Raw genomic sequence first — 23,688 nt, forward strand, 5'->3', positions numbered from 1 at the left:
TGATCAAAATAACGTCAAGATAAAAATATTTGAAAATACTTAAAAATACTTAAGAAAGATTTAACAATACTTAATGAGTATTAGAGCTAAAGTTTAGAGTGGGATGCCCCTAGGCCAAAACGAAAACGACATAAGAAATTTAGTAGTTTAGTAGTAGTAGTTAGGCTTGTCAATGTTGAAAAAATCGAATTTTGCAAAGTATTGCACACACAATTTTTTGCACTCGAAAGAGTGTCGAAAAGTAGAACATTACGGCAGTGGATGCTGAAAAATAGTACTTTTCAACACTGTTGTGCTATGAAAAGTAGGCCATTATTCAAAACAGTGAAAGTGACACTTTTCAGTAATGAGTGCTAAAAAGGAAGTATACATGCATGAATGTTTGCATGCATTATTGATGTTTATCGTCACAAGAGAAAATCATACATTTTTTCTGTGTACCAAAATAAATAAAAAACCTCAAAACAAAACCTTATTAGTCATTTGACTTTTTAGAAAACTATGCATCACAACATACCGTTGTGACATGTGATATCGTTTGCTGTGTATACGTCTGATGAGAGTAACTCAGTAGTTGATTCGAATTCAACTCAACATTGAAAAAAAGTGTAGTTACTCAGTGAGTGAGTAACATTTTCTTCACTTTTCTGGGAAAAACTGCTTGAGTGTAAGGAAGATCGACCAAAATTTCACTCAGTCTAGGAGTATACAAGGGCCGTTCGCAATGCTGAGTTTCAAAATTGTTTCGAAATACTTGACAGTTCTAAAATTTAAAAAACTGTCACCAATGAAACTGCAACACGATATTCATCCCTACATATGTGAGCGTGTAGTCTGATAATTTTAAGTATGTTTGCTTCGGTGATTTTAGCACGAAAGAAGAAGGCGATTTTGATTCAAGAACATGTTTCCTGGAACAAGATGGTTACAACAACGTAATCCAGTGTCAGGTAACGTGTTCGAAACATGGAATAAAATCTGGAAGATGTGACTTTTGAAGATGATGTCTGATGTCTAGAAAAGATATCCAGAGAACTTTATAGAAATCTTCAAACAGATTTTTGGAATAATTTCTGTGCTTCCAGGTATTATATGAAAGAATATCTGAGAGATGTGATTTGGATTACTGGATAGATGGGAAGCTTCACGCATTATACATGATCAACCTGAAGTCTTGAAAAACGCACCCAGAGAAGTTTTTGTAGACCTGTGAGCACCTGAAGGTCTTTGCAATAATTTCTGCGGCACCTGATATCATGAGAGAATCTCTGAGCGACGTGATTGTAATTGTTGGACAGTTAAAGATCTTCAGAATAATACTTGATCATCCTGAAGTAATGAAAAAATATTCTGAGAAGTTTATAGAGACTGAGCTCTTAACGGTCTTTGCAATAATTTCTGAGTAATGGTAGGTACATGATTTAATCTTGCCTTCAACCCCTTCATTTGATTGTTGAAAAAAATGAGGCGATAGTTCGATCACAGACAAACAGACATAACACATTGAATAGTTTCCACTGTAAACCATCGTCACTAAAACACTACCGCCATCTGTTGAGAACACTGTCACAGGTAGCATGCTCAACAGGTGGCAGTAGTGTGTAAACGTCAAACGCAAGGAAATTTACTATGGGCGCCACCAGCCAGTGGATGTGCTATCAACTAATCGACCGTTAAATGCGTGTTCGATGTACACGATGCGAGTGTTCTGTCTGTTTGTCTGTGGTTCGATGAAGATTTGCAGGTTTTCAAAAGATATTGTTTTCGTTATTAGTGACCTTCATGGCCTATAAAATGCTGAATTTATTTTTCAAAGTGCTAATTTTATAAACGACGATTTCTTGTTCATTTCTTATTTTTTGTTGAACGTTTTTGAAATTTTCCCTGGGACATTCATTGTGCTTTTTGTGTGTTTTTTACCTTTATATTGCTCAAACGACTATTTTAGCGCTATTTTGATTTTGTTTAATGATACCTTTTTCAATGAGACCCACATTCGTTAATCTTCTTTATCGACATCGCCTTTGTTAGCCAAGACACAGTATCATTACTTATCCCTGTCTTGAAAATTGATCTGGGTTATTGGCTCATAAACTTTCAGTGTTCGTTTTTAATTGCTCATTTTTACTTTCCTTCATGAATTATTTTCTTTTCTTTAAGAACGATTCATATTTTACGATGGCTCATCCTCATGTTCAAGCATGCATTTATCTCCTGGTTTCTGGAACTTTTTCAGTTTTTAAAAGATATTTTCATTTTCTTTTTGGGATGCAACTTTTTTTTTTTTGTTTATTGGTGCACCCCTGTAGTATTTAGTGGCCAATTTGAGATTTTTTATTGCTTGTGCTTTGTTGATTAGGGTACGTATATATTTTAGTCATTTTTTTTTTAATTTCTGTGCAGTTTGGGATCTTCAGAATACTACCTGGACAACCGGTAGACTTGAGAAAATATTCTGAGTACTTTAAAGAGATCTCTGATTACCTGAAGGGTTATGAAACACTTTCTGAGTCGCTTGGTATCATATGAGGGATGTGATTTGGATTGATCATTATTTATGGAGATTATATGTAATATCACCTTATGGTCTTTGAAATATTTTTTAATCAAACTAGTATCGTGGGTGAATATCTGAGAGACGTGATTTGAATGATTGGACAGTTGAAGACCTTCAGAATAATACAGCCCTGCCAATTTAGAATCGGTACGCTTTCAATCGGGTGTATCTCAGAATATGTGTGGTTTTAATAAAACTTTATTTGAAGAAATTATTAAGTATTTATTGTAGTTTAAAGGTACAATATGGGTTTTGCGAATTCATGCTTTGGGCTTGATACGTGCCATCAACTTCTGTACAAGCCGCTGGCTATATCCTTCTGAAAAGAGCTGGGGAGTTAAATGGAGCTAGCTTTACTTTGATCAGACGTCAATAAGTGGTCCATTTTACCCGATTACCCGAAATTAAATACTTGGAAAGCAGAATTTGACGGACATAAAATTGAACTTTATCCACTTAACTATTGTACAATTATCCAAGGAATTGAATGCTGTGAAGTTCACCAAGTGGTGAACATTGTAAAACCCCATTTCATCCTATTTCCTCCCTCAAACTTGAACAAGCTCATATATCATGTGGTTTTATAGATAAGCGTCATAAATATTACACGCAGTTGCACTATACTTACGTAAAAATGTCCGGAGAATAGAATGATGATGGTTTAGAAAATCAGCGATGTGTTTTTTTTTTTCGTTTATAAGTTATATTTTTTGAAGTTATCAAAGTGTTTCAAAAAGTATGAATTCTATGAAAAAGGCTGAAAATTTTCAGAATTTTTCCTCATGACCAAAAATTACATTTTGCATCTTCAGACCAACCATTTTAAATCAAGTATTAATTTTTCGAGACGTAGTGGATTTAAAGTAGATTTTTTATAGTGTAGGAAGTTTTTGGCCATTTTTGAATGTATTTCGTGTACACAAAAATTTCTCTTGATGAATTTTTTTAGAGCGCAATTTTGTTTTCAAATAGTTCCAGATGTCCTCTACAACATTGCCAGAGGTACCAAACTGATATGACAAACATTTTTCGAGTAACAGTTTTCTGTAGATAAGCTTAACATTTTCTATAGGCCTTTTTAAATATTAAAGCTCGATTTAAAATGGTGATCTGAAGATGCAAAATGACACTTTTGGTCATGATAAACGTTTCTGAAAATTTTCAACCAAATAAAAAAAATACGAAAATGAAATCGTTTGTATTTGATATTGTTCAACAAATCATAACCCGAAAACGTCACTTCCTGTCGAAATGACGCGACACAAAGTTATAGGAAAAAATAATCGTTTTTCACAAAAAGTGTACTCAGTAAAAAGTTTCTAAAATGTTGGAAAAATATATATAAAGTGTCCAATATTTGAATAATTTAGGCTTCTCAAAAATACTATTTATGTATAAATATCAAGTTGGACACTACAAAAATCATAAAACAAAAAGTTTGGTTAAAAATCTTGAATTTTTTGATTTTTTTTTTGTTAATTTCTGCACAGATTTTTTTTAAATTCCGGAAAATGGGTTTCAAAGTAAAATTTAATAAAAAAAATCGTTTAAAAAAGTTAAAAAAATGTGTCTAACAGATGTTGCTCGACGATGAACTTGAAAATTTCACGGAAGATAAAAATTTTCATAAGGTTTAAAATGAAAAACATTTAAAAATATTCAAGAGGGTGATTTTTGGTTATTTAAGTTTTAAACACTTTTTTGGCTTTTTCCCTAAAATTATTTAAAATTTCATAAAAATGTATTTTCCTAAAAATAAAATTTTAGCTCAACCACAGAAGGTCACATCAGATCGATTCGTCATTTGGCGTGGAACTGTTCTAAAGCTATAATAACATATTGATTACTTATTTTGTTTGTTATTAACGAAATTACTAATATCAAATCGCAAACATGGATTTGTTATCAAGAAAACAACCTGAATACCTTATTAACTACATGGTTGCACTTACCTCCATTGTTGAAAGACATGCTTTTCTCACTTTTCGGATCTGCTACGGGAATGTTGAAAAAAAAACTTCACTTCACTATAAAAGGATTATTTTCTAAGTAATATGCGTTTAATGCAGCAAAACCGATCAATGTGTGACCAAACCTTGTTATATTATCACTGAGCCTACTTTGATTCAGTCTTTGTCAAATACGCGCTGTCACTGAACTACGACGACCGTTTAAAAATACAAAACAATCAACGAGGATACTAAAAGTGGCAAATTTTTCAAATGAATTTGAAATCACTTTTGAACAAGCTTTCATTGTATTCAAGATTCATCTGCCGGATTTTGCCGGATTTTTGTCTGTGAGGGCACAAAATATGTAAAAAAATTTTCTAAATTTGTTAATAACTCAGCTTGTGTGATCGATACCTTTTGGACGTCTTTAACAAAGTTTGGTATTTTGATAAAATACAAATATTTGCACAGCATTATAGTCTTCTAAAACCTATAGTTTTTGAAATATGTTTTAAAAACTGAAAAAAACTTGATTTTGTTGAACAGTCATATAAAACGCTACGTATCTCAAAAACTAAGGAATAAAGAGGATAAGTGTGTTTAGCAAAGATTTTTGAAGTATTTTTTTTTTTTTATCTTTATTAAGGAGACTTTTAGCCGTTGGCTGGCTCGTCTCCGATTTTTGAAGTAAAATTATCTACAACTATCTTGTAAATGTAAAAAGTTAGATTTTGCAGCGCCGCTTGTGGTGGAGTTCCGAACTAAAACCTGTCACTAGTCTTTGCGCCTTATTTTATACAAAAACTCTTTAAAATACATCATAGTGAAAAAAACCGACATTGAAGGCGCAAATAAAAAAGTTCGTGATATTGAGCATTCGAACCACTGTGCAACGGTGCCGCTATAGAATATTTTGAATTGAAATGGGGTAGTTTTTGACGTTGGGGGTTTTAGAGTTAAACAACCAAAGAAGAAAGGCCAGCTGCACTATGCCCTGAGTGATCTAGTTAACTCTCGTCCATGCTTTCGACCTATTCCGACTCTCTTCGTATGTACTTGCTCACATATAACTGATAATACATGTTTTCTCTTTCCCATTTCTTCTATTTCACGCTTTTCCTTCATTGTAAAAAAATCGACTTTCCAACACAAACAAACTGCTCCACACTACTCAACCTCAACTGCAATGATAACAACAATGACACCGACGACGGAAAACAAACGCACCACACTCGATTGGCGGGAATAAAAACAGCAGCAGCAGCAGCAGGATATCCTCTCAGCATAAAGGACGCAAGAATGCGAAAGCTGAAGGAGCGCAAACTAGCAAAGTCGACAACATCCTACAGCAACGGGAGTCCCAACCGTGGCCAAAACACCAGCACCAGCAGCAGTCCCAACCCCGGGAGCTGCGGGAGCAACAGTAGCAGCACCGATGCACGATTAAAATCGCTGGATGCACTCGCTGTAAGTACTAGACTCTATGTATGTATGCCTATATGCATCTACACTCACAAACCTACACCATCTGGGTTGGGGTCGCTCCTGAGCTTGGAAAATTATGATTTTTCCCACATTACTTTTTTTTTGTTGGTTCGCAACGTTTGCTCTGGGTAAACAAGGATTTTCTCCCGGGGAATCAAAAGTGGCTCGTTCCTTCTTGTTTTTTTTTTGGCCAAAATATCGATTAATTTCAACCAAACATACATACACACAACCCATTTCAACTCTTCCGAAAGCGAAAGAGTGTGTAGGGCGGGCGCCAACACTGCGTCAATGACACCGTGCCCGATGAGGGTGGCGCAACGGGGGAGGGAGCGCGAGCAGTTCTGGGCTCGGACGGATGATGGGTTTGTGCAAAATTCGATACGAAAAGTGTGAAGTAGGAACACCCTGAAAAGTTTTCTGTACCTACTACCAGTGTGACACAGCCAGCAGCAGTAGCATAGGCAGGAAAATTTTCCATGGATCCACCTACCACCGACCACCGCAGTAAATATTGATTTGTTTTCCTATGCCACCGACGACGAAGCTGCTGCTACTGCTGCTGCTTTGGATGGTACTGACTTCAGTTGGTGTCTCGAAAGTTTGGATAGGTACATAAGGCTCGAAAAGAGAGGTGACAAGGAGACTGTGACTGTGGAAGGTGGGACCAATGTGCTGGCGGTAAGCTGGGTATCCCCAATAACAAAGTTTTGATTGCAAAATTCCAATTTTGGATTTCATCAGCCAATTGGGAATTGAGCAGGTAAAAGTCAGAGCTGATTCATAGTCGAGCGATGAATTTTCTTCCGTGAGTCAAGTGAAGATCTTTCACGAAGGTTCTTGTACTTACAGAAATTTTTTTTAGACTTATACTCAGTTCCCTGAGCTCAAAAGAGGCTCCCCGAACTTCTTTCCAAAACGTTAATCCAAAGTTTCCTTAGCCTAGAAGAAGTTCCCTAAACATGTAAAATGCTCCATAAACTTCTACGGTTTTCCATAGCTCATGTAAAGTTTGTGGAAATTCACAACCAAGTTTGCAGAATTTAGTACGTAGAATTTAGAAGTTAGTACGAATTTATAGCGGCGCTGGTGGTGTAGTGGTAAACGTGATTGCCTCTCATCCCAAAGGCCTGGGTTCAATCCCAGTAGGCGCCGTCGGGATTTTCTGAAGCATATAATCTCTGATCACGCCTTCCTAATAGTAAAGTCGTTGGTCCCCGGTCTATAAGTTTATGGGTCGCAGTGTTGGAAAAGTTCGCGATATTTCACGAAGTTCTCCAAGGGAAAAGTTCTCGAGTCATAGTGATTTTTTGCGAACTTTTCCATCACTGATGGGTCGATAGGTAGGGTCCAGGTGTGGGAGCTGACTCTCTGGTGTCTATTATGTGAGGTGCCTGGGGGTACCCGGAACATGGCGTGGTCCTGAATGCTCCAAATTACTAACATTAAACTGGTTTTGAATTCTCATGTGATTTGAGACACCGCATGATGGATTTTGACCCTATTCAGAACTGGTCACTTCTGCGGGGGTACCGAAACATTTCCGAATATAGTCAGTGTAATCCTGGGCACTTCAAAAGACTACCATTAAACTGCATTCTGCATTCTCATGTTATTTGATGTGTCACATTATGGGTTTAATTCACTTCAGGTCGGATTTAGTAACAAAGCCCATACAAACTGGACGCATGCATAAATGACGTAGCATTTGTGGGGAGAGGGGGTTCAAAAGTTGTAATCAGCCATGTATTTGGTATAGCAAAATACGCTATATATACAGGTCTAAAATTGGTAATAAAATATGATACGTCATTTATGGATCGTCCCAAAATGTTTCGGCCATGTCTCCAGAAGCAGTTGACCGATTCCAAAACTATTCAAAAGGGTTCTATGAGACCATGATATCTTACATTTGATGGCTATTAAGTCCAGTTTGGTTCAGTGGTTGCTAATACATACGACTTATTTTCTGTAATCCGTATTCATTTGAACTTGTTCGGGCCATATCTTCAGATCCAGGTGTCCAGGTGTCTATGAGACCATTAACCTTTGATTTGATGGTTGTTACGTTCAATTCGGTTTAGTGGTTGCCAAAAAACATCAATTAAATCCCAAAATCCGTATTTTTCGGATTTTGTACCGACCATGTTTCCGGAACCGGATGTTCGATTATAAAACCATTCATTGCAGTTCTATGAGATTATTATACCTTTCATTTGATGGTTGTTGTGTCCAATTCGGATTAGTGGGTGCCGAGAAACACAACTTCATTCGCAAAATTCGTGTTTTACGGATCTTGTTCCATCCAAATCTCCGGAACCAGTTGACGGATTCCAAAAATATAAAAAAAAAGTCTTATGGGACCATGGAACCACAGACAAACCGACGTAACACTTAGTTCTGGATAATCGTTCACGCATTTAACGATTGATTTAAATATTATCATTTGCGCGAACTTCTCACCGCAGCGCAAGCATCGAAACACTTTGACGTTTCTATGTATTATGTTTACCTTGCATGCAACATTGTTAGCGACATAGCGAGAAAGCTTATTTTCCGCTAGAAGCTCGAGAGATGTTACTGGTGTCCTATTTATTGAGGTACAATGTTTTCAAGGAAAACTTATTCAAAGAGTTACTTCTGTTTGTCTGTGATGAAACCTTTCATTTGGTGGCCTCTGAGCCTCATGAAAGTCGGTTTTCTAAGCAATGTTCGCATACTAAAACGTTCCCTAATATTCTACCAAGTTGTGCACATTTGTACAAAGTTCTCACTTTTACGAAGTTCTTGATTTTTGTCAAAATTCCCTAAATTTTTACGAAGTTCTCTAAAGCTCTACGGAGCTCCTAGAATTTCTATGAAATTTCCTGAATTTTAACGATGTTTCCTGAACTTCCATAAAGTTCATGAAGTTTTACAAAATCGCCTGAAGTTGAAATAAAATCCCTGAACTTCAATTTCAACTAAATTCACTTCTCTAAAGTTCACCAAATGTCTACACAGGTCGATGAAGTTTTACAAAGTTTACTGAACTTCTACAACATTCAGCTACTGAAAAAAAAATCATCTTACTGGGGCTTAACTAAATCTATATTTTTTGACGGAGCTGGAGCACAAGAATAAATAACATTGTTTAACTAATCTATCCAACAAATTTCAGCAATCTCGTACTGAAACAACAGTAAATTTATTTTCATTCAGTTTCCACTGATAATTCAGTACTTTTCAGCTGTATATTGTTCAACCAGCAGCCAATTTTGCTTTTCAATAACATTTAAAAAATACTTTTCCGTCTACATTATTCAAACCAAACCTGCAAAATCATAAGATTGTTTCTATTAATCAAAACTTACCAAACAATGTCTTGAAATCCCAGCTGTCTGGCGTCAGTCTTTGGACACCAATTTACATTTCCCGCTCCAGTTTTACACAAAATTGTATAAGCTCATATAATTATTTAAAAAATACACACCGTGTTCAGCAGGGATGGATCGATTTTTGGAGCAACGTTCATTACTTTTTAACATCAAAAGACGAATGGTTCCGTTTTCAGGCCACAACTGCAAATCGCTTACCTAATCATGGCCTTCTTCACCAACTTGTCGGCAAACACGAACTTGAATCTTCCCGACACATCCCCACGTCCAGTCGCGATGTAAAACTTTTGACCGAGAAGCTGCTTAAAATCGAGTTTGACGTATGTTTCGTCATCGATCAAAGTGCAGCCCTTGTGTTTCGTCAAAACACGGTCGTACAAGATCCTTGCACGCTTTTCCATTTGTCCGAAAGTAATTTTTTTTTAAACTGAAGTAGTTGAAGTTCCAGCTCTAGTGTGAAGACAGAGTAGGATCAGGAATATTCAGCGGTAGCGTGCAGAGAACAATAGGCCTTCCGTCAATAATGCGATCAAATCGGCTGTTATCGGGGCGAGTACAATAAATGACCTGATCATTCTGTCCGACTCGACTAGCTGTCTTCAAGCAATAGAGAGTGGCAAATCGCAGCAACCTTGGATCCAAGAAATTGAATGTCTGCCTCGAAACCATCCGTGGCAACGAAGAAGCGAACCGACTCACCGGAGAAGCACGAAATTATCCGCCACTCAACATCGGTATTGCAGGAAAAGATGCCATTAAGGCAATGAACCAAGCCGTTCGTCAACAGTGGGAGGCACGATGGGCGCAACTTAAAGAAGTCAAGCTGAAAGATATAAAACGTGACACGAAAAAGTGGATCGATCAGAACAGTTCTGCCGACCAACGAGTACTCACTCGTCTGCGCATCGGTCATACCAGGCTGGCACACGAATTTCTATTGAAGAAATCATCGCCACCGACATTCGAATGCTGTGGAACGGTTATGGATGTCCGGCACGTAATTCTACACTGCAGGACGAAACATAGAATCGATCCAACTAGTCTTCACACGGCATTATGCAACGCTGATGACAGTGGAAAGCGATTGCATGAAGCTAATATTCTATCGAACATGGTGAAAATGGGGTAAAGAGAGAAGCGGATTCAGAGGACGTTACGGACAACAGAAGAAAACAGAGGATGATGGAGAAGAAACATACAAACTGGGAGCAGAAGAAGACATGAATGGAAAATAAGATTAATAAAGCGGGGCAAAAAATCAAGAAGACGAAGGAGAGGAGTTGCCGCTGCCTGATGACGTAGAGGGCGAAGCAAAACGAAAAGGGGTGAAAGAAAACGGAAAGGTGAAAACAGACTCAAGCACGGATGAAGAAGATGGCGACAAAAAAGGTGAAACCGGAAATCAAAAGAAGCGGAAAATCGGAAAATGAAAATCAGAAGTGGATGGAAATCCAAGAAGCAGGAAATATGAGATGACGAAGGGAATTAGCAGCAGGCGGAGAAGAAGAAAGTTTAAGATAATTTTATGGTGGCGAAATTAATGAAATGAAATTTAATCTGAAGTAATGAATATGTAGTAGAACGAAGCAAGAGAAGAAGATGCTGTATGTAGCAGAATCGATGAAATCTGGACCGGAGGGCGCACAGTCGCGGTGACACGGTGTATGGGATTACTGCTCTGCTGACGGCGTTAAAGGTGCCCTCATCTTGACACATTTCTTCGACCACATTCTCCGTGCTAAGGGCGAGCATCTCCTCTCGCACAGCATCAAATCTAGGACATTCGAAGACTACGTGCTCTGGTGATTCTTCCACATTCCCACACTCCGGACAGAAGGGTGACGTTGTGTGTCCGAACCGATGCGATGAAGGTACTTCCTGAAGCAGCCATGACCAGACAAGAACTGCGTCAAGTGGAAGTTGACTTCTCCATGCTTCCTGTTCATCCAGGTCGAAAGAATCGGTATTAGCCTGTGTGTCCATTAGACTGATGCAAAATTTGAAATTTTCGCTCCACAGTGTTCAAACGGTTTCAAATCGGGTCCTGATTAGCCTTCGAAAGTTTAAACTCATTTGATAAGAAACTGACTTGGCACAAACCATTTGAAGTTTGTATGGAAATTACTATGGAAAAACAAAACTTGTTGTTCATTGTCTTCTAGCCTTTTTACATATTGTACTGTTAACAAATTCTATTGCTATTGTCATGGGAATTTTAATAAGCTACAACTTCGCAGAAAATCGTTTTTAAAAGTCAAACGTCACATTAAATAGTTATTAATTGTTTAAGAGATTGATAATCTCAAGACCAACAATTGAAATGGCCCTAACTCCATTTTGTAAACAAACCTGGTAAGGCCATTTTCTCGCGGAACGAAGTCCGCAAAGGCAAACCAACATAATGAACAGGTAGGGGAAATTCTCCTCTACCCGATTGTGGTTTAGGTTTGCGAATGAAGGTTTCGTTTCGCGAGAGAATGGCCTTACAAGGTTTGTTTACAAAATTGAGTTAAGGCCATTTCAATTGTTGGTCTTGATCTTATGGCAACATTTAGCAACTATATTGTGGGCAACACTGTATTCTGCAGTGTGACATAGTAGCCATGATTTTTGTCCTCAATTCTACGCGAAAAGTGGTCTTGAACAAAGTTGTAGCTGAGAAAATTTTCAACAAGCTCAGCTATCATTTTCTAAAGAAGAGTGAACAGGTGAATTTTGAGATAGATATGAACCGAAATTATGGTTTCTCCATAGTAATTCCCATACAAACTTCAAATGGTTCGTGCCATGTCAGTTTCTCACTAAATGAGTTCCAATTTTGGGAGGCTAATCAGGGCCCAATTTGGAACCGTTTGAGCACTGTGGAGCGGAAATTTCAAATTTTACATCAGTCTAGTGTCCATCTACCGTTCTTTGCTGCATCTCACTCCTACTGCCACTTAGCCACCGTTCTCACCATGTTTCGTACTCCTCTGGTTTCTCTCGTCATATAGCACTACTAGTGCTATGCTCCGCCAAGGAGATGTCGATTGGGATCATACCGGCGATAACGCATACTGCCTCCATCGAAATGGTTCTGTACGCACTCACGACTCTCATGGCCATGAGCCGGAACGTACTGCTCAATTTCCTTTGGTTCTGCTTCGTTTTCAGCGCTTCAATCCAGGCTGGACCTCCGAACCTTAGTATCGATGAGGACACACTAGCCAGAAGACGCCTCTTGCTGCTGCTTGGACCAGAATTGTTCGGCATGATTCTGGCTATTGCGTTGATGACCTTCGCCGCCTTCTCGCAGGCATATTCGATGTGGCTGTTAAAGCTTAGCCGGTCGTCGATCATCACTCCCAGATACTTCAGCACGCGCTTCGAAACAATGGTGTGCTCTCGAACGGTGATTTCTGCCCACTGCATTACTTTGCAGTCACTGACCAACATCACTTCTGTTTTGTGGTGGGCTATCTGCAGCTTCGCTCCTTGTATCCAGTTACCAATCGTATCTATCGCCTCGGCCGCCATCATTTCCACTTCTTCCAGTGGCTCACCGGTTACCGTCAAGACGACATCGTCCGCAAAGCCAATGATCTCAACTCCCTTGGGCAGCTTGTGCGTCAGCACGCCATTGTACATTCCATTCCACAGCTTGGGACCTAGAATGGAGCCTTGTGGAAATCCCGCCTTGATACTAAGCGATTTCTGCCCCGTGTCTGTCTCGTAGACCAGGACCCGGTTCTGGAAGTAACTACTTAGAATCCTGCAGAGGTAGTCTGGAACCAAAGATATCTAATTAACAAGATATCCCACTAATCAATTTCTCATCCAAGGCATATAGTGACCACCCTTATGTGATGCAGTGCTATCTGTTGAGTGCGCATGGAAACTGTTGAGAGTTCCCCGCCAAATTTACCACCAGGGCTCAATAACTGACAGATGTCAGCATGACAGTTGTCAACGCGGACGTTGATGATCAGCTGAGGGAATAGGACGATATCATCCTTGAAGTCATCATCATTATATTGATGAATCTACGTTACGGTCGACCAGCAGATGGAAATGATGAGAAAATGAAAATGACGTTTTGCTACCTGTCAAATCGTATGGAATATTTTTTAGTACATCATCACTTTTGTGGTTTTGGATCTCGAACCTAGGTGTCGCATGCACTGGTGCAGTTTCGCGTTGATTCATCGATTGCGATAGTAAGATTCTTACTTGTTTGTGATTGCTTCGATTTTCAATCATTACCACTTTATACGCAACAGAAACACTTGAGAAGACAATCACACATCCAAGCGCGCATCATGATGTGCTTATAATATGTTTTGATTTCGAGCGAAAAAGTTTCCACTATACCACCCGTTTCAGTAAGATGCAAATCTCTAATAGTAATGATTTGTGGAGCTGTTGTTCAACATAATCTTAATAAGCATAGAAGTAAACATGGGAAAAACCTCTTCACTCTCTCTAAAGAATTATTCCACTGCCACTGGAAATACAACGTATCTACATCTACATCTAAACGTAATAAAATATGCCGTCTTCTTTGACTAACGCAGCACGCATTCTATTCAAAAATTACGTTGGAATAAACATTACTTTCCTATTTTTAATGAAGTATTTGACAAAGCCGCTGAAAACAAACGCAAACGAGAGTAGCTGAAGCTGAATGATGACGATGACAGATGACACCGCTTGGTGATTTGATTTGCGCTGTATCGTCCGCTCAGTTGTGTGGGTTCGTACATGTATAGATGTTGGTGTGTGTGTTTTCTTCCAACGCAGCAGTTCAACGTTGTCTCGTCACAAACCGTTTGGCGCTGTTATCTGTCTCTATAAGTTTCAAAGAGTGAAGGGGGTCTGCTGGAACCCTCATTCTAGGGAGCGCCTTGGTGATGGCCTCCCAGCTGGCGCTATTGAATGCATTCTTCACATCAATCGTAATCACGGCGCAGTATCGATTTCCTCTCCGCTTCTGTTTGGAAGCTTTTTCGGCTCTGTCAATCACTGTCCGAATTGCATCCACCGTCGATCTCCCTTTCCGGATTCCGAACTGCCTCTCCGACAACCCGTGTTCACTCTCCGTGCATTTCATCAGCCTATTCAGGATGATCCCCTCCAACAACTAACACTTACACCACATCATAAAACACACTGTACCAAGGGGTAATCAACTATGCACACTGTGCCGAAACACAGCATGGCACACTATTCGGCTCTTTAAGACAAACGTTGACAAGTAGGATACAATCAACATAATATAAAACGGCATCACTGTCGAGAGTTGACGTTTGGCAATCGTTGCTAAGGTTGACTTCTTTGTTTACTCCATTGGGCTTCACATTGGGTTCGGATTCCAAGGAAAAATGCTGTGATTATTGCCTGCACCTGTCTGCACCATGAAACTAATAGCGAGTTCGTTTACCAGTTCCAACCCAGTGCGAAACCGAACTTTTTGTCAGAGCGAACCTCAACCTGAGCTGGGTCCTAAAAACAAACGATCAAACTGACGTTTGTCAGAAAACAAGCAGACCCAATCTTGATACCCGATCCAGGTTGGAACTGAATAATAAACGAATTCGCTATAAGTTTATCTCATCCGATTCATAGTGAAAATCCCAGCGGCTCGTGGTTTCGTCCAGAATAGCTTCACGCCAACAGCGTTCTTCCACACCATGGTTGGTCCATCGACCATGGACAGTCAAGATGGCCAAAATGAGTTTCCTCCAGCAACGGTTGGTAAAATGCTTGTAAGATCATCCAATACGACGGTTCGGTGCGGAATACGATCGACGAACTGAATGGAAAAAAAAAAATCCTCTGAACGACGACAATATTGTGCCAGCTGCGGAGGATTTTTGTTTTGTTTTACAAGGTTGTTATGCAGAACGAACGATAAAGCTGGGTTTAGACTAGGCAAGTCAAATGATCAACTCAGTTGAATTTAATTGGCTTGAAAAGTTGAGTCTGATTCAACTTTTTTCAATTCAAGTGAGGTGATCGAGTCAGTTGAATGGCATGCTATACACGTTCAAGTCAGTTGAATTCAACTGACTTGATCAATTGACTTTCCCTGTCTAAGCCCAGCTTAAAGAAAAAAAACACATCATAGGGGGTGTGTGTGATGGGTTTTGTATTTCGGCCAGGTTTGAATCGCGGTCTTGCCAAGGGTCTTCCGGGATGAAATTTTTTTATCGTTTTCTCCTATATTTTTCCTTAGGTACACAGGACTTTATAGGGAAGTCTCAGTACTTACTGCGGGAAGTCGATACGTATTAACCCTAAATATTCCATCTGGTCTGGACGATTGCCTTAGCGAAACAGTATAGGATTTATAGGAACAGATCGATGCAATCAAAAATGCAATTACATTCTATTTCGTGAGTACACCCCATCACCAGCGATCCAATCTGCACTCTTCTGTTGAACTAGTTCGTCTCAAAAGGATCCGGTGCAATGGGTGGCCTACCAATCAATCAATTATAAGGCCTTGCGCAATCTCGAAAGTGCATGACGCATGGCGACACTAAGTAATTTGCTGTTCTGCAAGATCCAATGGGCGTGCAGATGAACAACAACAACCACAGGGTACAGTTGAACTGCAGATGCGAAGTTAATCTGGATCGTGCACCATTTCCGAGGTATCACAGATATGAAGTGGAGGGACATTTGATGGTTTTCACTGGTGGTACATTGGCCATTGGTTTTGATTGGTGGTACCTTGTGGAAGGTATCACATCTGCAAAGGATCGTGAACTTGATAGGCTTGAACGTGTGTAATTGGGTGATGGTAGGAGATATCACAATCTGCGATACGATAGGCTTGGGAGATGTCTTCGATGTTGCGTAGTTCTGGGTTCGATTTTGTCGGGGAGCATTTTACTGGCAGCTGGTGAAAATTTCGACCTCCGTCCGTTTCTTGTGGGTTGTATTGGGTTGCATTGCTTCCAGTTCCTCTTCACTGCCCAATCCGCTCTCATTCTAAAGAGAATGAAGCTTAATATTTGCCATGAACCATGGTCATGAATTAGATAAATTGAAAATGTAAACACAATCACAAAAGTCTAACATCAGGGTTGCCAAACTCATGGGATATTGATACCTTGATTGATGCACTTCGGCCAAATCCCAAACGGTTCGTTTTTCCAGACATGTTATTTCATTTTTATTCAATCTCTTAAAGAGAATAAATATGATTCTGAATAATACTAAGAGACCATGATAAAATTCTCGTATTATTTTAAGCATCGTAGGCATAGATAGTCAACTTTTAAAAGTGCCCAGACTTGGGGATTAAGTGTCAGAATTCGATTCTGTACGGTATCTGACTTTTCTTGTCATTAAGTCAAGAGCAAATTTTCATTACGTCGAATGCAACAAAGGTAAACAAAGTCGAGCTATCAGTGTCAATCGATGCTCCTGCTATTACTCTATAATACTGTCCGAATATAGGATCACATCCCATTTTTAAATTTATTTACCAGTCGAATTGCTTTTTGACGTAATCACCTTCCGATCAAAATAGTTTTCGATGTTACTTAAGTCACCCGATTTCTATGCAGATGCCGTTTGCCTTAAGTAACAGCACTGAGAAACCCGTGAAAAGTGTACACGCAAACCAAAAATCTATTACAATGAATGTTAGTTCCATTTCCTATCATCCTCTGTTCATGAACATCGCAGCGAATGTTAGAAGTTGACCTAGCAGGCGATGTAATGGTTTTTTGCCTTTTTTATTTCGTGTTCTGTCTGTGCTTTCACCTACACAAGCAAGCATTTGCCTTGATTTTTATGTATAACATGGTAGAACGACGCACACCCTTGCCTCAAATCTCTCCAGCAGAAAAAGCATACGAAGTGGAGTGTGAGAGGAAATGAGCGCTTCTTGTTTGCTTTTAGGCTATCCTTATTCAGAAGCATGGAGAGAGCAGTGGAGAAAGCACAGGTCTGATAATCGCAACGTTCGTTGTTCGAGTCCAGTCGGCAACATTTTTCCTATTTTTTTTTCGACATAATTAATTTACCTCACTAATACACTCTACATTTTTCGGTCTCCAATTTTCTTGCATTGGACCGCAGCTAGGTATATCGCATCCTCGGTTCATGCGGTCTCCACTTACATCCTCTGATGATGAATCCCACATAATTGTAAGCGAATCTTACATCCACCGGTTGGGTGTACTTTCGTCGTTTCGCTTTCTCATTATTAAAGTGAATAAATCGAACTGTTTGTTGCTAAGATGATTTCGGTGGTCCTAAAATGATGAATGGGCTGCACGTAAGGAGACGTGATGGATAATTCTCCCGAATATCCTGGTAAATACACTTTGACTTAAGTAACAATAGGGGCCACCAAACGAAGTATAATAACTTTTGACTCAAAAACCAGTATTTCTTAGCATGAAAGCTAGCGATTTGCCTTTGTATGATTAAAACCCGGCTAAATATGTTAAACATTGCTATCACTATGAGATTATATGTGTTTAATTGGAAATAGGAATAACTTTTCGGTCATCAAAACAAAACTTTATTTTTCTCGGATCGGTGCAAATGTTACTTACGACATAATGAAAATTTGCTCTTGAAGTGTCCTATATCTCAGACTTGGTTGATTAGTGATTAAACCATTCTCTGCAAAACAGCGAGATAGATATTCATCATCAATTTGCATCCGACTTTCGAATAAAAATCATTCAAAATCTTCGCTCCCCTCTGTAGGCTGTTGCTATTCTGCTGAAACGTCGTCGTGAACTCCCCAAGGGCAGCCTCGAAACCATCATCGACCCATCACTCTGGGCTGGGCGAACGCGATGCGATGCCACTAAGGCAGCATAGATGAGCGAGCATAGCATTAGATGAATGCCTCACACTCGCATAATCGCAACCATCCACCACCAGAAAGCACAAACCGAAACCGGGAGGTGGGAGATCATGTTGTGTGAATCGGAGAGGGACACGACACGCAGCCCCGGAGAAACAAGACTTTGGCCCATTTTTACTGCGCAGGATCGATAATGAATTGTCGATGGGTATCGTCGTCGTCGTCGTCGTCGTCCTCGCCACTGTCAAGCTAGATCGAAAGAAATACCTACGTAGGTAGTAGACACGGTGCAGACGGAAGGCGAAAAAAGACAAGTGTAAGCCTTTAGCTTGCCCTCGCAGCCGGCTTGGCCACTCACACAACCCTTGCTCTTGCTCCAACAGATGTCCACCATCCGGACGCACGCCAAAAAACTGTCTTGGTGTTGGTTTGGCGCTCGGTCCCCCTTTCCCAATGCCGGTTTCAGCTGGACAAACTACACGGCCGATTACACCAACTCAAATTTGAGTTTCGTTCACTCAAAGTCGCAAAAAACGTAGGTTGTTAATAGACTGAGTAGAGTTTCCCTCGAAAATCGAGAGAGGTTTCACTCAGTCTATTAGTATACGAGATAATGGGTTTTGCAACATTAAACCACAGAGAACAGACGTCCATGTTCGGTCAGAAACTTGCGTAAAGTTTAGTGGAAACGTCGCCGTTACGGAGCGCTAGGCTATCCTGATTTCCTCTATAAATTTTCCACTTTCGACCAATTTGGCGCTAGTATCGATTAGTTTTCTGTTGAAACTTGCCATTTGGTGCTACCAGCACTAGTGTACACAGAGAAAAAAAATTACCCTAAATTTAAGTTCTTTTTACTTAATTTTGGGTAATTTTGAGTTTTGCATCCCACTCTCACTTTTTGTTGTTGTCAAAAACGGAACGAGAGATTCGACTTTCTCATGACTATCGTTCAATAAGCTACTAATGAGTATATGAGATATTCTCAAATTTGAGTCAATTGAACATAATTTTAGATGGAAAATACTCACGAGTAAGTAATTATTTTTGCCGTAGTCAAATGCAAACTACTATAAGCAGTTTACTGAAAATTAGCTTATTGAACGGAACATGGGAGATGAGTGAAAAGAACTTAATTTAGGGTAATTTGTCGGTTCCGTGTAAGTTGTGCAACGCCAGCGCCATCAGGTTGTCCAAGAAGGTTTTTAAGTAGGGAAGTCGCCGTTAGTGGCGCTTAAGTCAAATTGGAATCTTTACACTAGTTTTTAGAGAAATTTTGTTCGAGCCTCAACGTCTGTTCTCTGTGAGTAAACGATGAAATAAAATATATTATATTAACAATATGATCCACTCTTTCGTTTAGTTGGCTAACCGAATTTTCAGCGATAAAAGCACCTCTGTGGCCAAAAGGGGCTGTCCATAAACTACGTAGACAGTTTAGGGGGGGGGGGGGGGGTTGAAAATTATCCACGGTCCATACAAATTTAAAAAAAATTGTATGGGCGATTGTCTACGCAGGGGGAGGGGGGGGGGGGTCAAGAATCCCAAAAAACTGTCTACGTAGTTTATGAACAGGCCCAAAAGGCTACCAATGTATTTGTTCATTGTCACGAGGGGTAAACCAAATGAAAGTTTGTTTAACATTTCAAATGAATATATTTCAGCATTTTATTTTATTTGATGACAACAGTGACATGTCAGACAAATTTTAAAGTAATATACACAATGTAATTAATGAAAATAATTTGACTCTTACTTTTGTAATAAGTGCTATAATCGCACCCCTCGATTATAATTGAATGATTGTTGCTGACCTTTTTCAACGCTAGATGATGCGTGAAGTAATATTTTGCGGGTCGCCATTGCAACATTTGGAAAAACATGAATGGATCATATTGTTAATATGATATATTTGATGAAATGCTCGTTAAACCTTGGAAATATGCTCTTTTACCAACAATCAATATGAAACTAACGATTTTTAAATTGGCTCACTACTTGACTAGCCTATTGGTCCCAAGCAAATCGATTGACGTACCCCATTCTAGCATACATTCCAGTACTACACTATGTTTGTTTTGATTCGCTATGAAAATTTGACAGATAAAATGAGGGGTTCGTGGATTTTCCTATGTTTCGGAGGTGCATCGATTAGCTTGGGACTGAAGATATTACAAGAGCTGAGCCAAAAAGTTGAGCTCGTTTCTTCGGGACCTTCTGGTCTTAGAGTTACCTCTATGCTTTTACTGCGTAGCTCCTCAGATGTACCACAGAGAACAGACGTTGCGGCTCGAACAAAATTTCTCTAAAAACTCGTTTAAAGATTCCTATTCGACTTAAGCGTCACTAACGTCGACTTCCCCACTTTAAAACCTTCTTTGACAACCTGATGGCGCTGGTGTTGCACAATTTAGTGGCAATTTTCAACAGAAAATGTATCGATACTAGCGCCAAATTGGTCGAAAGTTGAAAATTTATAGCGGAAATCAGGAGATGTTAGCGACGGGACTTGACAATCGGGTAGCGATTTCGAGCCAATTTTCTGTCAAATCCGATCTGATTACGGTCGATTTGACAGTAGCAATCGTGGAATGAAAAGGACAGAGGGATCGCATCAATCTGGCTGGCAGTGATGCCGGAATCAAGATTGACGTCAATGGCGTTGTTTATTATTTATATTTGCGAAAGGAAAGTTGGAAAATTGAGTGCACTGCGTGTTTTAAGCGATGCATATTGTTGTTTGTTTATGGTTGTTCTTAGTGTGTTGAGCAAAAATTAATTAGCGGTGCTGGTGGTGTAGTGGTAAGCGTGATTACCTCTCACCCCAGCAGGCCTGGGTTCAATCCCAGTCGGCGCCGCCGGGATGTTCTGAGGCATAACATCTCTGATCACGTCTTCCTTCGGAAGGGAAGTAAAGCCGTTGGTCCCCGGTTCATGAGTTGATGGGTCGATAGGTGGTAGGGTCCAGGTGTGGAAGCTGCCTTCCTGGCGTCGGTAGCATTGGTGCTCAGCACGGAAAACAAGATCGACGGATAACAAACCAATGGAAAAAAAAGCAAAAATTATGTACTGCTGGAGAAACTCCGAATAAAATCCAAATTAAAATAGAAAAAATATTGTACATTTTTGGCATCACTGGTCAACTCCGTCAAACACCACGCACAAGTTTCCGAAGGGCATTCTTCAAAAACATTAAGAAGAGTGAGAAGCTCGATTGTCAAACCCCGTCCCGGGTGTAAACTAACGATTTTAACTCACTACTTGACTAGCCTATTGGTCCCCATTACATTTTTAAGCGTACCCCATCCTAGTCGAAATCCTAGAACTACACTATGTATGTTTTGATTCGCTATGAAAGTTTGACAGATAAAATGAGGGGTTCGTGGATTTTCCTATGTTTCGAGGGGTGCATCGATTAGCTTGAGACCGAAGATAGTACCAGAGCTGAGCCAAAAAGTTAAGCACGTTTCTTTGGGACCTTCTGGTCTTAGAGTTACCTCTATGGATGTACTGTTCAGCAAATGTTTTTCAGTCAGAGGAGCGGAAGGACGAGCAAGCGTCTAGAATAAGCTTCTAAAAAAAGATCATAAAGGAAAAGCAAACTTCTAAAGAAACTTCTTAAGAAGATTGTATAAGAATCGTCCAGAAGAAGCATTTTAAAACGATTCAAAAAGAAGCTTCTTTTGAAAGCTCATTACAGACGCTTGTCCGTCGCTCAGCTCCTCTGATTAAAAAGTAAGAGGTTGTATCCAAAACACGACCGTAGATTTGACGTAGGAATACGTAAGGTAGTTTTGATGTCACAGTAAAAGTATAGTAAATATTAAATCGATTTCTTAAATCGTTATCACTGAAAAAGTTCGATAGGTTGAAATTCGGAAGAAGTTCTGTTTTTGAGGTGCTCTACCCAAGCAACAATTTTTGTTTTATTTAAGTTTTATAGCAGTTGATATAACCAAATTATAAAACCTTCACTGACGACCACATTGCTTTAACAATCTCCTGAGAACCGCAATACAGCCATGTCATGGCCAATTGGCCCAGTTTTAATGCAGTCATTAAAACTTGATATGCGAACTACTTTAGGAGCATAGGATTTATGTCAGTTTTATCACACTCTAGACGTGATTGTTAAAAATGAAAACATAAAACCTCCTCCAGGTCAGAAAGTTTTAACAGCCTTCTAATGACTACCATAAAACTATATTACAACCGCATAAATCGCTCCTGAAGAAGTTGATAAAACATGATACGCAAAACATTTTGACAACTTTGAAGGTTTTAAGTTGGGGTTTTTGGATGATAGTTAATATTGAGAAATATTTTATTGTGGTTTTATTCTTTCGATGTTTGATGTGAAATTATGATCCTTGTCAGTTGGTAATAATAGCTGATATTATTGTATATTGAAAATAAGACGACTTTATTATAATTTTAAACCAATCTGTATATGCTTCACAGCATGCCGTGCAATATTTATGGTGATTATTATACCAAATAGGAGCATAAATTTAGTGCGCCATATGAATACTAAAATATAGGGATATTTTTAATTTGTCTGCATTAGCACCATGCATTAAAGAGTCATTCAAAGATTATCTATTTAGTACAAAACTGTTACTACTGTTGAGCAATAACCAGTCACATATTATTTAATTATACATAGATGTATGAAAGTGTTTTATTGCCTATCAATTAAAGCGTAATTATTCATACTGTGTGAAATTTGTTCATACGGCGACATTTTTTTTCGTTATAACTTGCTACTCCTTAAAAATACCTCAATATAACATATTCTCCTAGATTGGAATTCTATAGCATAACATAAACCTATTGGTTGTATCTTAGCATTTCGTAGTCCAAATTGAGAGCGTTAAGTTATATTTAAGCTATATAACTAGCTTGCTGGTTTTATTCGGTACAGCGAATCAAAACAAAACAAAAACCATGACCACCTGTCAAAAAGTCAACATTCCAAGCGATCCTCCTATTTTCGCTTGTAATCAAGATGTTAGAAATGCTTATTGGATCCACGTGATGCCAATACTGGCCATCTCCAAACGGATTTAGTGAAACTGTCGGCGTTGCTTTAAGAAGGGTTCGTGGATCTTTCGAAAGTGTATCGGAAAGCCGCTTGTTCAATATTTTTAAGAGCTCCTTCACCGCACTGTGCCTTATGTACACTGAAAATGTATTTTCGTTATTTCTCTGAAAACCGTTTCGTAAAAATGAATATCGTTCATACAACACATCTTTCATAAATGGTACGAAACATTCGTTTTTCCTGTCATCTGGCGCAATGTCAATATTACGCCTTATTCGTATAATATACAAATACATCTTCGTACAATCAAACCAACGACTGCGCTTATTGTCTCCTAAAGTGCTGATTGTGTGTTGGAGATGGGATATTTTTTTTTAGAAATATTGTCAGTTTGACCAATACATGCAAGCTACCACAATAAATCATCGCGGTGGTTTTATGCTACAGAAAAAAAATAC

The 23,688-nt window shown here is 39.2% G+C and overlaps 1 protein-coding gene across 1 annotated transcript in view; it reads left to right on the forward strand.

Moving 5' to 3' along the window:
- Positions 1 to 5,772: 5,772 nt before the first annotated feature.
- The window catches only part of LOC135711723 (uncharacterized), a 75,600-nt gene continuing 57,684 nt past the window's right edge, over positions 5,773 to 23,688 (forward strand). Inside the window, exon 1 of the mRNA XM_065234691.1 lies at positions 5,773 to 5,976. Within this exon, the coding sequence (XP_065090763.1) occupies positions 5,809 to 5,976 (168 nt within the window). The 5' untranslated portion in view covers positions 5,773 to 5,808. The remainder of the gene's footprint in view (positions 5,977 to 23,688) is intronic.

The sequence above is a fragment of the Ochlerotatus camptorhynchus genome, unplaced genomic scaffold, assembly GCF_037179485.1.
Source record: "Ochlerotatus camptorhynchus isolate MF236.1 unplaced genomic scaffold, CSIRO-AGI_Acam_v1.1 ptg000434l, whole genome shotgun sequence".
Lineage (NCBI taxonomy): Eukaryota > Metazoa > Arthropoda > Insecta > Diptera > Culicidae > Ochlerotatus > Ochlerotatus camptorhynchus.